General features: G+C 44.3%; 1 protein-coding gene across 2 annotated transcripts; it reads left to right on the top strand.

Moving 5' to 3' along the window:
• The first annotated feature begins 49 nt into the window (after positions 1-49).
• On the top strand, positions 50-17290 carry SNRNP40 (small nuclear ribonucleoprotein U5 subunit 40). 2 transcript variants are annotated; one of them, XM_030538671.1, is made up of 10 exons: positions 56-281; positions 1025-1154; positions 3394-3487; positions 4387-4552; positions 5745-5867; positions 7031-7151; positions 8900-8982; positions 9420-9481; positions 13444-13547; positions 16696-17290. In XM_030538671.1, exons 1-10 carry the CDS (start codon positions 144-146, stop codon positions 16743-16745), a joined length of 1071 nt encoding a protein of 356 aa, XP_030394531.1. In that variant the 5' UTR covers positions 56-143; the 3' UTR covers positions 16746-17290. The 2 variants fall into 2 exon arrangements, with proteins under 2 accessions (XP_030394533.1, XP_030394531.1); XM_030538673.1 differs by lacking the exons at positions 13444-13547; positions 16696-17290 and adding an exon at positions 9740-10051 and having other exon boundaries at positions 50-281.
• Positions 17291-17491: the final 201 nt, after the last annotated feature.

Below are 17491 nucleotides of genomic sequence, written 5' to 3'. Positions count from 1 at the left end.
CGCCACCAATCAGAGCGGGGAACTGGGCAGTTCTGTCCAATGGGTGGAGGACGGGGGCGGAGCTTGGCTGCTGCGGTGTAAAACACCTGAGGCCTAGCTCGGGTCAGAGCCCCGGGGCCGAGTAACTGCGGCAGGGAGCGGCGATGATCGAGCAGCAGAAGCGCAAGGGGCCGGGCCCGGAGCTGGCGCTAGTGGCGGCGGCCAAGCGGCCCCGGCAGGAGCTGCTGCTGGGGCTCGGCCCGGGCGGGGGGCCGCCGCCTCCGGGGGCCCTGCTGCAGGCGGTGAGTCCCGGCCCCAGGGACCCTGCTCCCCCCGCCGCCCCCGCTTCCTCTCCGGCTCACGGGCTCTCCCCGTGTAACCCGGCCAGCAGCACGTGTCTCCCCCCGGGGCGGGCGTTCAGTGCCAAGCCTGGCCCCGGCGTCCCCAGTGGCGGGAGGGGCCGCTCCGTGCCTCGCAGCGTCCCCCGGGCTGAGCTGCGGCTGCTCAGGGGACGAGCCAGCCACCGGATACACTGGCACAAGGGCTTCCAGCTGCCGCTTGCTGATGGCACGGCGGCCCCAGTAACTTCCCTGCCTCCCTCTGTGCCTTCCCATGCACCCTGAGCAAGAGGGGAGGCAGACTTGAACCCCTCACAAGAGAGCCCTTGGGGCAGGGGAGTGGTTGCCCAGCACCATTCACTGGACTCCTGTTGTAATATGGTTTAGATTCTTTGTGTAGTTCCCACGGTTGTGCTATCTATACCGACACCAACTTGCGATGTGACTTTAGACAAATGATTTCATCTCCCTGTGCCTCAGTTTCCACATCTGTAAAATGGGAACAGTACTTACCTCCCCATAGCGGAGTTGTGATGTTTGCTATGTGCTTTGAGATTCTTTGCTAAATGGGGACAGAGAAGTGGAAATGTTAGCTTAGTAACTCCAGTAAGGGAGTAATGATTTTTTTTCTGTCCTACTTCCCCACATCACAAACATTCTGGTTCATGTGTTTCATTACCTCTCTCTACATCTCCTTTGTGTTTTAGGGCCCTCCACGATGTTCCTCCCTCCAGGCACCCATAATGCTGCTCTCAGGGCACGAAGGAGAAGTTTACTGTTGCAAGTTTCATCCTAATGGAGCCACTTTAGCCTCTGCTGGATTTGACAGACTCATCTGTGAGTTTGTAATGATTGGTAGTTTGTGATATGAGCTAATTTTCTGACAAAATGCAGTGCTGCTGTTAACTGCTTTCTGTGTATTCAAATGGCTATGGAGTGAGCTGTTGTGAGCACAGAATGCTGATAGCTTGGCATTGACCTTTTATGTACTTCTAAGAGTATTTCAAAGTGTTGGTGACCTAAAATCTTCTGGGACCCTGTGATGCAGTAGGGACTGTCTGTGTGGGGAGTGGGAGAGCAGGGGAGGACTTTAGGGGATGGACCATGCCAGGGCCTGTAACCTGAGCTAGGTAAGGGAGGGGAAAGGTCAACACCTTTGCCCGGGAAGGGGAACAAAGGAAGGGAGTGGCAGGAGGGAAGCAGTTTGAGTTTGGGCTTGGGCCTGTGTGGGCGGAATTCAGGGTATCCTAGCTAGGATCCAAGCACCCTGAAAGCCCAGAGGGACTCGGTGGAGGGGTCCTGACTGTGCCTGCAAGCTCTGCTGTGACCGGTGTTCCTGTTGTCCAATAAACCTTCTGTTTTACTGGCTGGCTAAGAGTCACTGTGGGTCCCAGGAAGAGGGGTGCAGGGCCGGACTCCCCACACTCCGTGACAGACCCACTCATGAGGAAGCCTGTCTCTTATCTTGTACCCCCCGCACCACATCAGTTAGTATTGGAGGGATTGTTCTTGCTCTCATTTTCTGAAGTGGAACTTGGCAACATTAGCAACAGAATTATTATTGAACTCAGTCTCTTTGGCAGTCTCCCAGAGCCCACACTGAGCATCTTTTAGTCAGGAGGGTTGGCACATTTATTTGATTCAGAACTTGACCCGCCACTTCCCGCAGCCCCTATTGGCCTGGGATGGCGAACCCTGGCCAGTGGGAGCCGCGATCGGATAAACCTGCGGACATGGCAGGTAAACAAACTGGCCTGGCAGGGGCTTACCCTCATGGGCCGCATGTCAAAGGTTGCTGATCCCTGTTATAGGATTATGCCTTACGCTAACTCTTGTGAGTAGCAGCATAGTACTGTTATGATGGTGTGTTGTGTTTTGTTTTGTTTTTTTACTGTTGTTTTTAACATGCAGTTAAATCCATATTCATACAAACATAAATATAAAGTGATGGGAAATCCTTCTACATAAGGAAAGATTGATCTGGGGCTCCTTTCACAACACGTCATATTTGTCACTTCTCTAAATTAAGAAGTATACAGAATGAAGGGTATAGGAAAGTTGAAACAGAGGCTTTTATTTACATTTATAATACGGGAGCCAACATGACACTCAGAAGTGATGAAAGGAAATACTTTTTTACACAATGGATAATTAACCTATGGAACTCACTGCAACAACATGCCATTGAGCCTAGTCAGATTCTAAAAAAGATTTTATATTTATATGGAAGTCATCCACCTTTACATTAGATAGAATACTTATTTATAAGGGAAATAAACCTTCCTGCTTCTGGGCATGGGGCAGCCACTCATTAATGGGGAAAATTTTCTCTAATCCACTATGGGCGGACTGTTCCTTAATTGTCCACTACAGAGTTTCTTCCACCTTCCTCTGAAGAATCTGATACTATCCTAGGTCATGATCACAATTTCCATGTTCCTAGCTGCCACTTACAGGTGGCCAAAAAAGCAAATTTACCATACAGCTAATCAAATGGTGTGTGTTTATGAATGTCCAAAATAGAAAAATGTTAAGGCTTGGCAAGGCTATGGAGGTATTTACAAAAATGTGCTTCCCTTATCCAGCTTAGTTTAAGAACACACAAACCAATAGTTAAGGTGTATTTCAAATTTCAGCCCTCTCTCTCACATGGGGCTTGCATTGACCATTTAAAGGCTTCCTATTCCACATAAGCAACAAAGAATCCTGTGGCACCTTATAGACTAACAGACGTTTTGGAGCATGAGCTTTCGTGGGTGAATACCCACTTCCTCAGATGCATGTCACCTTATAGACATGACATGCATCTGAGGAAGTGGGTATTCACCCACGAAAGCTCATGCTCCAAAACGTCTGTTAGTCTATAAGGTGCCACAGGATTCTTTGCTGCTTTTACAGATCCAGACTAACACGGCTACCCTCTGATACTATTCCACATAGTAAATACTTGGGTTTGGCGATTGTGCTGAATCCTGTAGGTGCTTTATTTTAGTGAGCTCAGGAAGTGTCACTATAGTTACTTGGACAAATTGGTATTAAAACATAGTTTTGGGTTTATTTGGTTTATTTTTTACAGTGCTGTGGCATGTGTATGGGGATTGTGATAATTTTGCCACCCTGAAGGGACACATTGGAGCAGTTATGGAGTTGCACTATAACACTGATGGCAGGTAAATATCAGATGAAATTGACTTGACCTATCATTAGCCTGCCTTGCTGCTGTTTCTGAGTGAACTTTGCAAAATGTTTTGTGAGATCGTTTGCATGAAAGAAGCTGCTAAATGAAGGTCATGTTGCTTAGGTCTTGGGTAGAGATAGTAAAAGATCTTGGGTAAAAGATACTTGTAGCTGGCAAGGGGGATATTTGCTGCTGGTGAATGTAAGCTGCTCTCCAACTCCTCTTCAGAGCCACCAGCCAAGAGGGGAAGCAATGGTGTTACTTGAATGGTTGCACCTCCCAGAAATATCTCAACATATTACATCGGTTCTAGAGAGCAGGAGCAAAGAGTAAAGTCAACATGACAAGTTCCAAGGCCCATGGGTGGGGAGCAGAAGATCTAAAGCCCAGGCATTCTGTCCCATCCCTAGCAAGCAAATCTGTGAGAAAGTGGATGGGGGACTTTCAGTGTGAAAGAGAGAATGGAGGAGAGATTTGGGGTAAGAAAAGGTGGGGAAGGAGAAGTTGACTGGTGGGGACAGCTTCCCAAATTATCCAACACTATCTGAGGTTTTTACAAAAGATATCTCTCCCCCTTCACCATCTTCCCAAGGAATGTCAAAGAGATGAAATCTGGCAGGAAGCCAACAGACACCGCTCCAGTAATTGGATTGAGGGGTACATTGAAAATGGGCTTTTAACTATAATGCTACTTCTTGGTCCTGCCACAAAACCTCGAGCCATCTTTTGATATCAGCCTCTGAGTATTGGGCTTAGTCTTCTAGCTAGTGTCTGCTTAATTTTCTAACCCCTAGTTTTGGCTGTGTTTGTAGAGTAACAGAAGGGGTTGGGGGCAGATATCTTATCACCTTTCAGGATTCCATAACTATGTTGTCTTTTTCCCCCCATTAGCATGCTCTTCTCAGCATCCACAGATAAAACGGTAGCTGTGTGGGATAGTGAGACTGGAGAAAGAGTGAAGAGGCTGAAGGGGCACACATCGTTTGTTAACTCCTGTTATCCAGCGAGGCGGGGACCCCAGCTCGTCTGTACAGGCAGCGATGATGGAACAGTAAAGGTCAGTACTTCTATATGGGCTGACTTTTGCAGTGATGGAGAATCTGTGAATGCTTTAGATTACCCATTTGCATAAAGGACATTCGGCTTTGGTGACCTTTTGCAAAAATAACTAATTGAATAAACCAGTTGAGTAAAACTTTGTTCATCTGTGACTGCTTCATCCAGAATTGCCTCTGAACCAAATCCCCGGATGAGTCACTTACCCTTTAACTTCTTCAGTTATCCTCATATGTGCTGCCCTTCAAATGTTTTGGATAAACAAGACCAGATTGTTAAAATTAAAAGCAAAATCCTAGAAAAGAACATGAAACTAAATCTGGAAAATGGCTGGTGCCTTTTATGAATCAAGACGGATTTTTAAATGAGATTTTTCCTGGATCAGAGCTGCTGAGTGTGTCCAGTTCTGTCCTTAATTATGCTCCTGTAAGTTCACCAGCTAACAACTTAACATTTAAAAGATAAATACTGTTCTTCTTCCCCCTGCCCCGAGCCCCATCACCACAGTTTGAGCAGGCATTACCAAGGCACCACAGAAGTGTCCATATTGGAGCAGTCTAACCTACATTATTAGATCCTCTTTGGGGAATGAAGTTATATGCATACAGCATCATAAAATATAGGGCTGGACGGGCCATCAATAGATCATCTAGTCCATCCCTCCACCCCCACAGAGGCAGAGTTAAATGGACCATCCCTGACAGGTATTTGTCTCAACTGTTCTTAAAAACCTCCAGTGATGGGGATTCCAGAACCTCCCTAGGTAAGGTGTTCATTTTTCCTAATAACTAAACTAAATCTCCCTTGCTGCAAACTGAACTGATTGCTTCTTGTCCTGCTTTTAGTAGACATGGAGAGCAACTGATCACCTTCCTCTTTATGACAACCTTTTACATATTTGAAGGCTATAGTCGTGTTCCCCCTCAGCTTTCATGTATATGGTGCTTTGTAGCAAGCTTAGTTTTAAGTTTGGAAAAAATGCAGTCTGATTTTCACTCTCTCTCCCTGCCACTTGAAAACATACATATGTGTGTCAGGACAACAGGTTTCATCGGTCCTGTAGAGCCTCCACGTGTTCTTCCCCCAAATTCAGCTCTTAAGCCCTTTGACAATATGGGGGGTACCTTAGTTGTACTGTGAAATGTGTGGTGTGCGTATAACTTTAAAAACTTTTGCTTCCCGTGTCCTTTCAGCTGTGGGATATTCGTAAAAAAGCTGCTGTCCAGACATTTCAGAACACTTACCAGGTATTAGCAGTGACCTTCAATGACACCAGCGATCAGATTATATCCGGAGGCATAGACAATGATATCAAGGTATGCTGACTTTTTTTATTGCACTTTCCTATTGTAACTATCCCAAACAGACTCCCCAAACCTTTTACGTTATCCCAGATGATGTCGTGAGTAATGGGCTTGATATGGTAGTGGGTTAGTCTTGATGGTTATATTAACTTTGTATCATGCGTCAGACTTCCATATTTTTCCTAAAGAGCCAGACTGATTTGGTGGTGTTGAGCTGCTTCTGTGATAAACTTAGTCTCTGCAAACCTGGCTCCAGTTTCCTACCAGGATGTGATTCTGTTAGGGAAGATAGGGATAGGCTGGTAATAAGATGTTTGCTGAGATCACATTTAATTTAAATGAAACAGTGATCAGCTACTTTTGAGTTACGTGTTCTGCAGAACAGTTCTTCTATGACTGTATCGCACAGTTGGCAGTGGTGTCTCCTCCAGCCTCCATCTTATCCAGGGCCTTGGCACGTCAGTGCTAGGCATGGGGAGTGCTGAACTGGTGAAGGGGCTGTCACAGAGATGAAGCATTAGAGCAGTGTCATTTCTGGCTGGCCATTCGAAGCTTAAGGCTTCCACAATCTCTTTTTCAAGGAGAACAGAGCACAGCCCGGGGTCCTGGCCGCCATGCCCTCTCTCTCAGACAGTTTGTAGCTCCAAAGTGCTGGTAGGGTCATCGCTGACCATGTGGTGATTGCCTCGGTCACTTTGCTGCCAGCATCTAACTCCGTGCTGCATAAGGCAGGGGTACCTTGGGTGGGAAGTATATGAAACCATACATCCCGTGCCTGGGACAGATGTGCAGGCTTAATTCTTCTAATTCACCAGTTCCAATCCAGCCCAGCAGTGAGTGGGAGTTGTTCTCAGCTCATGACTCTTTTCAGTGGCCTGTGTGAAAAGATTTGAGGACTGAGGTCCCAGTCAGTTCTCTTGGGGTAGGCGTGTGCATCACAATTTGCACTAATTAGACTCTGATGAGAGTATCAACAAGGGGGCCTTTGCGGCTGTCTCTAGGTCAGGCTTGAGACAAATGGTGAGCAGAACTTTGCGCTGCTGCTGCCTGTGATGTCCCAGTTCTGTGAGTTCAGCCTCCAGAGCAGTCAGGCCAGCTTCTTCCACTCTTACCAATTGCATTGCCGCTTCCTTCCATGGAGAACCAAACAACAATACAATGCGCTTTTCTTAAAGGTATGGGACCTTCGCCAGAACAAACTAACGTACACAATGAGAGGGCATGCCGACTCAGTGACCGGCCTCAGTTTGAGTTCAGAAGGTTCTTACTTGCTTTCCAACGCAATGGACAACACAGGTAATTGCCACAGCTTGCCATTGTAGGAATCTGAGTGCAGCCATGTGGGTAGCTTCCAAACCACTGAGAGCTACAACTGGTTAAGGAGTGGGATTGCATAGCACGGTGAGAGGAATAACTCAATGTAATTGGGTGCCAAAGGTTTAAAAGAAGATCTCGGCTGAACTTGTCGGATAGATAGTGTGTATGTAAGGGGTAATTCCAGTTATAGTCACTCTGCTTGCAATGATGCTTTTTCATGAAAAGGGTGACTGCATGGGGGAGGGCTCGTCATCTTTTCAAAGTGAAGCGAAGGAAACCCCAACACAAATTACTTAGGAGTGGAAAGCACTGTGGTCATTCAGGGAGGAACAACCCCACCTTGTCAGGACCTAAATTAGGTGACCCAAATCTATCCTGCTATCTCTGATTCCAGAATATTCAGCATTGCAAGAGCCAGATAGTTCAGCTGACACCCCAAGCACAATGAATTGGAATGAGTGTTTCAGGGTTTACTGATCTAAAATAGCCTCCAGTTTAGAGAACCTGGTAATGTCTTGGCACAATGCACCGAAGGAAGGGTGGAATTTCAGCCCTTTATTCTGAATTTCCTGTTTCTTGTGGGTTTAGCCTAGGAGCTAAGATGGTTTGAACATACTTGTAATAGCTTAAATAACTTTTATTTCTGGTAGTATATTTAAAACAAAAAATGATTAAAAGTAACCCTCATTTGTGGAGATGACAGCTCATTTAGTCACTTTGTATGGTACAATAACTAGTGATCTTTAGCTAGTTGCTAACAGACGTCCAGAGCAGACTGCGAAGAGTTACAAAGAGATCTCACAAAATTGGGTGGTTGGTCAGCAAAATGGCAAATGACATTCAATGTTGATAAATGCAAAGTAATGTACATTTGAAAACGTACCCCCAACTATACACACAAAATGATGAGGTCTAAATTAGCTGTTACCACTCTAGAAGGAGATCTTGGAGTCATCATGTCTCTGAAAACATCCACTCAGTGTGCAGCAGCGGTCAAAAAAACTAACAGAATGTTGGAAATCACTAGGAAAGGGATAGATAATAAAATAGTAAATATCAGATTGCCTCTATATAAATCTGTGGTACACCCACATCTTGAATATTGCTTGTGGAGTTGGTCATCCCATCTCAAGAAAAATATATTGAAATTGGAAAAGGTACAGAAAAAGGAAACAAAAATTGAGGAATATGGAACAGCTTCCATCTGAGGAGAAATTAAAAAGACTAAGACAATTTAGCTTGTAAAAGGGATGACTTAGGGGTGACATGATAGAGATCTAGAAAATCATGACTGATGTGGAGAAAATGAATAAGGAAGTATTTACTCCTTCTCATAACACAAGAACTAGGGGCCAGCAAATAAAAATAGGCAGCAGGTTTAAAACCAGCAAAACGAAGTATTTTTTCCACACAACATAGTCAACCTGTGGAACTCTTTACCAGAGGATATTGTGAAGTCCAAGACTATAATAGGGTTCAAAAAGAAAAACTAGATAAATTGATGGAGGATAGGCCCATCCGTGATGGGCAGGGATTCAAAACCATGCTCTGAAGTGTCCCTAGCCTCTGGTGCTAGAAGCTGGGAATGAGCGACGGGATGGATCACTTGATTATTGCCTGTTCTGTTTGTTCCCTCTGAAGCATCCGGAAGACAGGATACTAATCTATATGGACCTTTGGTCTGAGCCAGTCTTGCCATTCTTATGTTCTTATGTGCTCCGTTACAGTTCGAATCTGGGATGTGCGACCGTTTGCCCCTAAAGAGAGATGTGTGAAGATATTCCAGGGGAATGTGCATAATTTTGAGAAGGTGAGTGTGCTCCTAACCGAAACAGTGCTAGTTAATGAAACTGTGTGGCTGTCTAAAAAACAATTTACAGACAAATTAATAAACTCAAAAATATAAATTAGAAAGGATTTAATGAGGACTAGGGGCAAGATTAATGTGTAAAGGGGGATTCCAATTAAAGCTGCAGTAACTGGCTTTCTTTGCTCAATTCAGCTATAATTAGCTGTAAATTAAATAGTTTCTACATTTAGTATCTACTTTGTGTAAAATAACAAGGCTCTGGATGTTGCCAGCCATAAAATACAATCTCTTAACTCCAGGCTTCTCTTCCAAAAGGAGATCATTAAAGTGTTCTTTGTGATATTGAAAATCTCATGGTGACTTTATTTCAAGCAAAAAGGGGAACCATAAACCTTCTCATATAAATGTGCATGGTTCCATTTCTGTTTGTTTCGCAGAATCTTCTGAGATGCTCATGGTCACCAGATGGGAGTAAAATAGCAGGCGGATCAGCAGACAGGTAAAACTTAAATCATTGTGCTTCTCTCTGGCACCTTCCATCCCAAAGCACTTTACAGTCACTAGCTGGGCCTCCTCAGAACCCTGCAAGTTAAATTCGGTCAGACTCATTTTCCAGATGGCACATATAAGAGATGAGCCCAAGGGCAGAGCTGAGAATGAAGCTGCAGTCCTAGCACAATATACTGCACTGTAATGTAACAACGTGAATGTAGTTGTTAAAACAGCATCCATGATGTATTTGTTTCATAACATGCAGTTATACGTTGAGGATAACAGAACCTTCAGCACTAACAGAATGGGGTTTGCAAAGAACTTACAATGCCAGACAAACATGGTCCTTTCTTGAACAAATTACAGAACAGCTGTAACCACAGAGTGAGTAACCTTTGTGTGATGCTTCCTCTGAGTGCTGCTACATGAAATGCTAATGCTGTTATTGCTTAGACAATAAAACAGCTGCTATTTATTAACAACTAGAGCTACAGTGGTCCTTGATTGGACAGCGCAGCCTGGTGACTCGGGGTGTGTCTACACTACCTGCTGGATCAGCAGGTAGCGATGGATCGATCAGGGATCAATTTATTGCATGTAGTGTAGACGCAATAGATTGATCCCAGATCACTCTCCCATTGACTGCTGAACTCCAGCTTGGTGAGAGGCGGAAGCAAAGTTGATGGGGGAGCGGTGGCCGTCGATCCCACGCTGCAAGGACGTGAAGTAAGTGATTCTAAGTCGATCTAAGATACGTCGACTTCAGCTATGCTATTCTCATAGCTGAAGTTTCGTATCTTAGCTTGATTTCCCCCCTCTCCCCCCCCCAAGTGTAGACCAGGCCAAGGTTAAAACTACAGGCTATTAGATTAGTTCCAAGGGTGCTGGGTGAAGTCCCACAACCTGAAATTAACTTTGTGTGTAATGCATAATCAAGTGCATGTGGTCCTCTCTGTCCTGCCACAAGATGGATACTGTATTCTGGACCTGTCCAGAATACTGTTCCACTAATACTTGTCTGCACATCTGTAAAATGTTTGGTTTCCTACCAGGACTTTATTTATTAAAAAAAAAAAGAAAGAAAAAGAAAAGGAAGTGATTTTGCCTCTTTGAGGTGTAATAGTAGGCTGCCAAGTAATGAGGCTTCCTGCTACATTACATGGACCCTCAAGATGACTAAATTTAGCTGGAGATCCTTATGCATGTGAAATGATGATTTGCTGAGCCTTCAAGAGTTTGTTGTGGCTAAAAGAAGCAATTAAAAAGTGCCTTGCCTCTTCCACAGCATTAATGAAAATAGGTAACAGGGAGAATATTGGAGCAAAGATTTGTCACAGCTCTCACCTACTCAGTTGAAATAGCGATACTCTAGTTTAAATGGATGCTGCATTAATAAGGGTTCAGAACTTACCCATGCTTGCGGAGAGCATATTTTTCTCTTTAAAGAGCTTTGATGAAGCAGGTAAAGTGTGGTTCCAGTCTGGAAAGTGACTATGGCTTGCTCAGCGGATCTGCTCTATGTGCATATCCAGAGTAGGACCTACCTACTTAATTGACCAAAAATAAGTTAACCCTGTGGAGCAACCCACATCTGGGAGCTGGATTCTGTGTCAGCCAAGAGTTGTTTAAATTTCTAATTACAAGGCTCAGTTCTGCCCCCTGTCACTTCTGTGAAACCATACAGAAGGCAGTAAGATCAAACAGCTGTAACTAATTATTTGTTGAATCTCGATTACTGGTAATACACAAGCCAGAAACGGTGGGTTGGTGGAGGCTTGGCACTCCAATCTCAGGCTGAGTTTGCAGGGCTGGCAGAAGAGACTTTTAAACAGAGCACATCTGATTTGGAGAGAGAGAAACATGGGGTCCCTGGGGCCTTTTGCAGAGATCTATTTCTGAGTAGTACAACTTTATAGGTTGCCTTTATGCAGGTTTTCTTGGCTGGTTGTCCTTTGTGCCCTCAATTTTTGCAATGTTCCTTTTGATGGGTGTACTGATGCAAAGCAGTTGAGCCAGCCTTCTCATTCAGCCTGGCCAATTACTGCAGCATCACAACTTTTCCCCCAGCTGGCAGAATTAGTTTGAGAGGCTGGTGATGTCCACGAAGAGCTCGTCTCTCTGTTAGCATTTCCGTGCCAAAGCAGGAGAGAGAGCAGTCTAAATTTAGTCCATAACTGGCAGCTTTCCTGAGCCCATTTCAGTGAATTCTCTAAGATGTGAAAGGCCACTCATTACAGGGTTCACATGATGATAAAGCAGTTCTGGTGTCTTTGAAAGGAAGTTACTCAGGTGGGACACATTGGGGTTTTGCCTGGTTTATGATACTTTGCTTAGAGCTCTCTCTCATTCTGATTGACAATAACCCCTAAAAATCTTACTCTAGCTAGAGTCAAGTCTTCCAGAGAAACTTGGGCATTAGCTGAACAGCTACTCCCTTAGCCAGACTAGCAGCAAATGACACATAAATAACCATATTTACAATAATACATTTCAGACATTGGTCAGTTTGCGTTCTTGGCTGTAGCATGATTTGCAGTGGGCTTTTTTTCCTCAAAAGAAATTCTCTTTGTAAACATAATCTGCTGAACTACTCATACTGCCAGCAGTTAATTTCTGACCCATCACATGGAAATATTCTAGTGCAGGAGTAGGCAACTTATGGCACGCGTGCCGAAGGCGGCACGCAAGCAGATTTTCAGTGGCACTCACACTGCCGGGGCTTGGCCACTGGTCTGGGGGGCTCTGCATTTTAATTTAATTTTAAATGAAGCTTCTTAAACATTTTAAAAACCTTATTTACTTTACATACAACAATAGTTTAGTTATATATTATAGACTTTTAGAAAGAGACCTTCTAAAAACGTTCAAATGTATTACTGGCACGTGAAACCTTAAATTAGAGTGAATAAATGAAGACTCAGCACCGCACTGCTGAAAGGTTGCTGACCCCTGTTCTAGTGTCTCCTTCACAGTATCCTTCAGCAAAGGTGGCACAACTGGACAGGACCCAGAAATGGTGCAAACAGGGCTAGGGGATGGAGACTAGGAAGAGATTAACAAAAGGGCCTTACAAAATCTGATCAGCCCCCTCGTAAACTGTCACTGGGAAGTGAATCCTGACTTTGTAACTGGTTAGGCGATGAAAATCTGTCTCTAAACGTTATTAGCTGTGAGGAATTAAACTGTATCAAGAGTTGGTTTAATAGGAAATAATGAGCCATTTCTTGGTGGAACAACCTGCCTTTCTATAGCAGCACTCATCTCAAAGTGCACTGACCTGCTTGCTGAGAGCAACTGCTGGTCCGGGCGCTGTCTAGCAGCAAACAGCTGTGCTACACAATACTTTGTCCCAAACAGCAGAGAATGCTGAGATCCAGCTGAAATTTCAGGATGAATTTGTAGGCAGGCGGAATGGTAACCAGGGACTTCCCCAGGACACGGGGGTGAGCATTTCTGCTCTTCCAAAGAGTTACGTAACCGCCAACCTGGTCTCATCCAGAGCCTGCATGTCAGGCTGTCGGTGCCCTGTACTAGCATGCTGGGGCATTGGCACTCAGCTAAAATCCGCACTGACGCCCCTCCCATCCCATATGCCACTTCATCCGACATTATTATGGATGGGTTCAGAGGGGCTCTGTGGCATGTAAGTCCAGCCATCTGCCTCCTGTCTGAAACACCCTAGTAGGGCTCTCATCCCTTTGCAGGTATAGGCCGAGACACTTGCTGGCTGTATAGGCTGCCGCTCGCTGTCTAACCCTTTCTTTTGTCTGTGCCTGGTAATGACAGATTTTCATCTCTGAAGTAGTCTCTTGACATGTTAAAGTTGGAAGACAATTGTAACTATTAAAGTGTAGCTGGGGAAATGTAAGTTACCGGGAAACCTAGACAAATTGGGGGCTGGAAGTTTCTTTCCTTTTTGAAATCCGGTCATAAGGATGCTTTCGCCCTCATAACGACTGTGTCTTGCAGGTTTGTTTATGTGTGGGATACAACCTCCAGGAGAATTCTCTACAAGCTGCCAGGCCATGCCGGCTCAGTAAACGAGGTGGCTTTCCATCCAGAGGAACCAATTAGTAAGTCTTGTTGACTTGTCACGAAGCTCTGGTCTTCTGGGGCAATGAGACCGAGTGCTGCTGAAGTATTTCTAAGCCTTTATGCTCAGTGTAGGACTCCCTCAGAGCCCGAGAGAGGGGCACTGCTATAGGGTTTCTGCAAGCAGCAGTGCTGTCACCAGCAAACAGCATAATAAAACCACCTGTACGTTTCTTCATCTCACCTGAGCTGAGCTCCCCTCACAGCATTCTCAGACATAAAGGGGAAACTCTGGAAATTAACACACATGCAAATTCAAGTGCATGTGAGGTGACCTTTACCTGTTCCAGGAAGTACTGACAGACTCCCTGGCACCCAGATTCAGTGGGGTGGAGGGCTAGCTCAGTGGTTTGAGCATTGGCCTGCTAAACCCAGGGTTGTGAGTTCAATCCTTGAGGGGGCCATTTAGGGACTGGTCCTGCTTTGAGCAGGAGGTTGGACTAGATGATCTCCTGAGGTCCCTTCCAACCCTAATAATAATCTGTGAATCTAAACTCAATCTGCTAGATGGTTTTGAAAACCGTCATAATCACACTACGCCCTCTCTGTGCTCGTGCCAGCACTGCATTAGCTGAAACCATTGCCACTGTGACGGGTTGGATCACAGAAACCCTCCTGGGAGCTGCCAGAGGATGTGCCAAGACTGCCTCTGCTCCTGTTTTCCCTGCTGGCTCAGGAGTCCAGCACCCTGTCTTGCTGAGCCAGACACTCCTGTCTGCTCCAACACAGACCCAGGGTCTGAATTACTTGCCCCAAAGCTGCAGGTTTACCTGAAAGCAGCTCACAGAAGTGTTCCTGTCTTTAACACTCAGGGTATGTCTACATTACCTGCTGGATTGGTGGGTAGTGATCGATCCATTGGGGATCAATTTATCGTGTCTAGTGTAGACGTGACTCACCGCCATTCTCATGGCCAGGTAAATTGACCTAAGATACGCCGACTTCAGCTACGCTATTCGCATGGCTGAAGTTGCGTATCTTAGGTCGACTCCCCTCCAGTGTAGACCTAGCCTCAGATGCCCAATTCCCAATGGGATCTAAACCCAAATAAATCCGTTTTACCCTATATAAAGCTTATGCAGGGTAAACTCAAATTGTTTGCCCTCTATAACACTGATAGAGATGCACAGCTGTTTGCTCCCCTAGGTATTAATACATACTCTGAGTTAAGTAAAAAGTGATTTTATTAAACACAGAAAATAGGATTTAAGAGGTTCCAAGTAGTAACACAAAACAAAGTAAGTCACCAAGCAAACTAAAATAAAATGCACAAATCTATGTCTAATCAAATTGAATACAGATATTCTCACCCTTAGAGATGCTTCAGTAAGTCTTTTCCTCAGACTGGACACCTTCCAGGCCTGGCACAATTCTTTCCCCTGGGACAGATCTTGTTCCAGCTCAGGTGGTAGCTAGGGGATTCTTCATGATGGCTTCTACCATCCCTTTGTTCTGTTCCACCCCTTTATCTATGTTTCGCATAAGGCGGGAATGCTGTGTCCCTCTCTGGGTTCCCACCCTCTCCTTCTCAATGGAAAGACACCAGGTGAAAGATGGATTCTAGTTCAGGTGACATGATCACATGTCACTGCAAGACTTCATTGCCTACTTGCCAGCACACACCTATACAGGAAGACTCAAGTAAAACACCCATCTGCAGACAGTTGTTCTGGTTAATGGGAGTCATCAAGATTCCAAACCATCATTAATGGCCCACACTTTGCACAATTACAATAGGCCCTCAGAGTTATATTTCATATTTCTAGTTTCGGATACAAGAGTGGTACATTTATACAAATAGGATGACCACACTCAGTAGATTATAAGCTTTGTAACGATACCTTACAAGAGACCTTTTGCATGAAGCATATTCCACTTACATTGTATTCACTCATTATAAAATTTTTATAAAATCATATAGACTGCAACGTCACCATTCTTAACACCTGTTTCTTAGTACAGTCATCTTTGTAGTACAGACAGGTCCTCAGGGTTACACTGTTTCCATGGAAACAAAGATTCATAGTTATCGTGGGCTGGGTCGCCCATTGCGTTGCCCAGGAAATCAACACTTGTCACCCCTGTAAATGTATTTTTCCCGGGAATGAAAATCTCCATGGAAGGTTGGGTGTGGGAATTCAGTGTCATGAATTATGGGTTTGTTGCTTGGTTATTCATTGTTCCTTCCCCAGGTCAGAGAAGGTGCTGAAAGCGCAGAGCAATCTTTCTCTCCACAAAGGTGGTTTGTTGTTTGCAATTGCATACAGCTAAGTACTGCTTTGTGAATCAATCGTTCAGCTGGAAAAATAAACAAGTGATCTGTCCCCTCCGTGGCCAAGGGTTTATGAGAGTGACTTCTGTTAATATCAAAGAAAGTTAATCTTGTAAACCATTCCCTTCAAGACCCCCCCACATCTGTATGCAGAGGCACACAGACTTCCTAAGAGTGCTGAGATTATGGGCCTGAACCAGTGATCCTTAGACAAGAAAATCTCCAATTGTCTTGCATGGGAGCCTGCTCTGGGTACAGCAGGTCTAGAGAGACTGTCACTGCATTTGAGATCTGTCGTGAAGCCACTGAACAACTATGTCTGAATTAAAGATGATTCAGTGCTTTATTATGTTGGGATGACAGCTGAATCTTTTGTTTCATAACTATTGTGGTAAACAAGAATAATGGCCCACAGAGACTTTTGATAAAGAGATTACTCCCTCTAGTGGCTAGCGACCAGAACTAGAGTACTTAAATTTCTGAGATCTGAACATTTTTTTGCAAAGAAAATAACATCTTTGACATTTGATTGGTATCTTTTTTTAAGGAGAACAATAATAACAGTGTAAACATCGTGTCTAACTTAATATGAGGTATACCTGCAATTGTAACTTGGGATAGACAAATGTCAGTCGGTGTCAGGAACATGCAAAATTTGATTAGCTATCAGTAAACTAATAATTCTGAAAAGCAGGTTGGGGAGAAAACCATTTTAGTTCAAAAGTTACTTTATAGGCACAAGATTGAGAGCAAGTGAAATGGGTACTTAAATCCAACTGGGTGTTAACTCGTCTGTAGCTAAACTCTCCAATGGCTCTTAACGTTTTGATTTGGTCTCTCCCCTTCTCTCCTGACAGTACTCTCTGCATCTAGTGACAAGAGACTGTATATGGGAGAGATCCAGTGAAGATGAGAAGACTGCTTAATATTTGACTTTTACACCTTTGGTTTACAGAAGAAGAATTGAATTGCTTCTAACCAATGCCAGCCCCTTCAGACACATGTGGTAATGGAAATGGAAAATGTCATGTGAGCTTCATTTGCAGAGCAATATTTATGTCTTAACCAACAAGGCTTCAGAGAAGCTTTGTCTGAATGCTCCTCCCACGAAGAGAAGAAGGGGGGAATGTTTGGTAGGAAATGCATTAGAGTCTAAAATAGTTGTAATTTTTAAGATGCTTCATGTGTTCCCACTTCCAGCTGCTGAAAAGGTTATTGGCAAATACCAGAATAACTTACAATGTATTGTCAAATGTGTTAAAAGGCAGGAAGTGATTTGTATATTTCCTGTCCAGTTTCTCTTGGTTGTTTTTATACAGAAAAACTAAATAGACAAGTTTTTATAGGAATTGTGATTGGAATTTATTGCTCTGTTTTATTCTTCTATTGTGCAATATTAAATGGGGAATTTCTCTTTAATGGAATCCAGGGAAAGAATCCACTTAATCTTCAGAGGAGCTGCGTTATTTTTTATTCAGAGCAATAAAAATGACCACGCTGGAAATAATTATCTGGCGGCCACTGAATCCTATTTTCTTGTTTTGAGTAAAAACCAGCCAAATGCTGGAAGTACATTTTAAAGGGACAAAGTCAGAGTATTTAGTACTCAGCGGCCAAAGGAACCAGTCCGGTCACTCTCCCCATTCCCCATAG

Source organism: Gopherus evgoodei, chromosome 20 (genome assembly GCF_007399415.2).
Source record: "Gopherus evgoodei ecotype Sinaloan lineage chromosome 20, rGopEvg1_v1.p, whole genome shotgun sequence".
NCBI lineage: Eukaryota > Metazoa > Chordata > Testudines > Testudinidae > Gopherus > Gopherus evgoodei.
The sequence above is the reverse complement of the archived record's forward strand: the minus strand, read 5'-3'. Positions and strand labels throughout refer to the sequence as shown.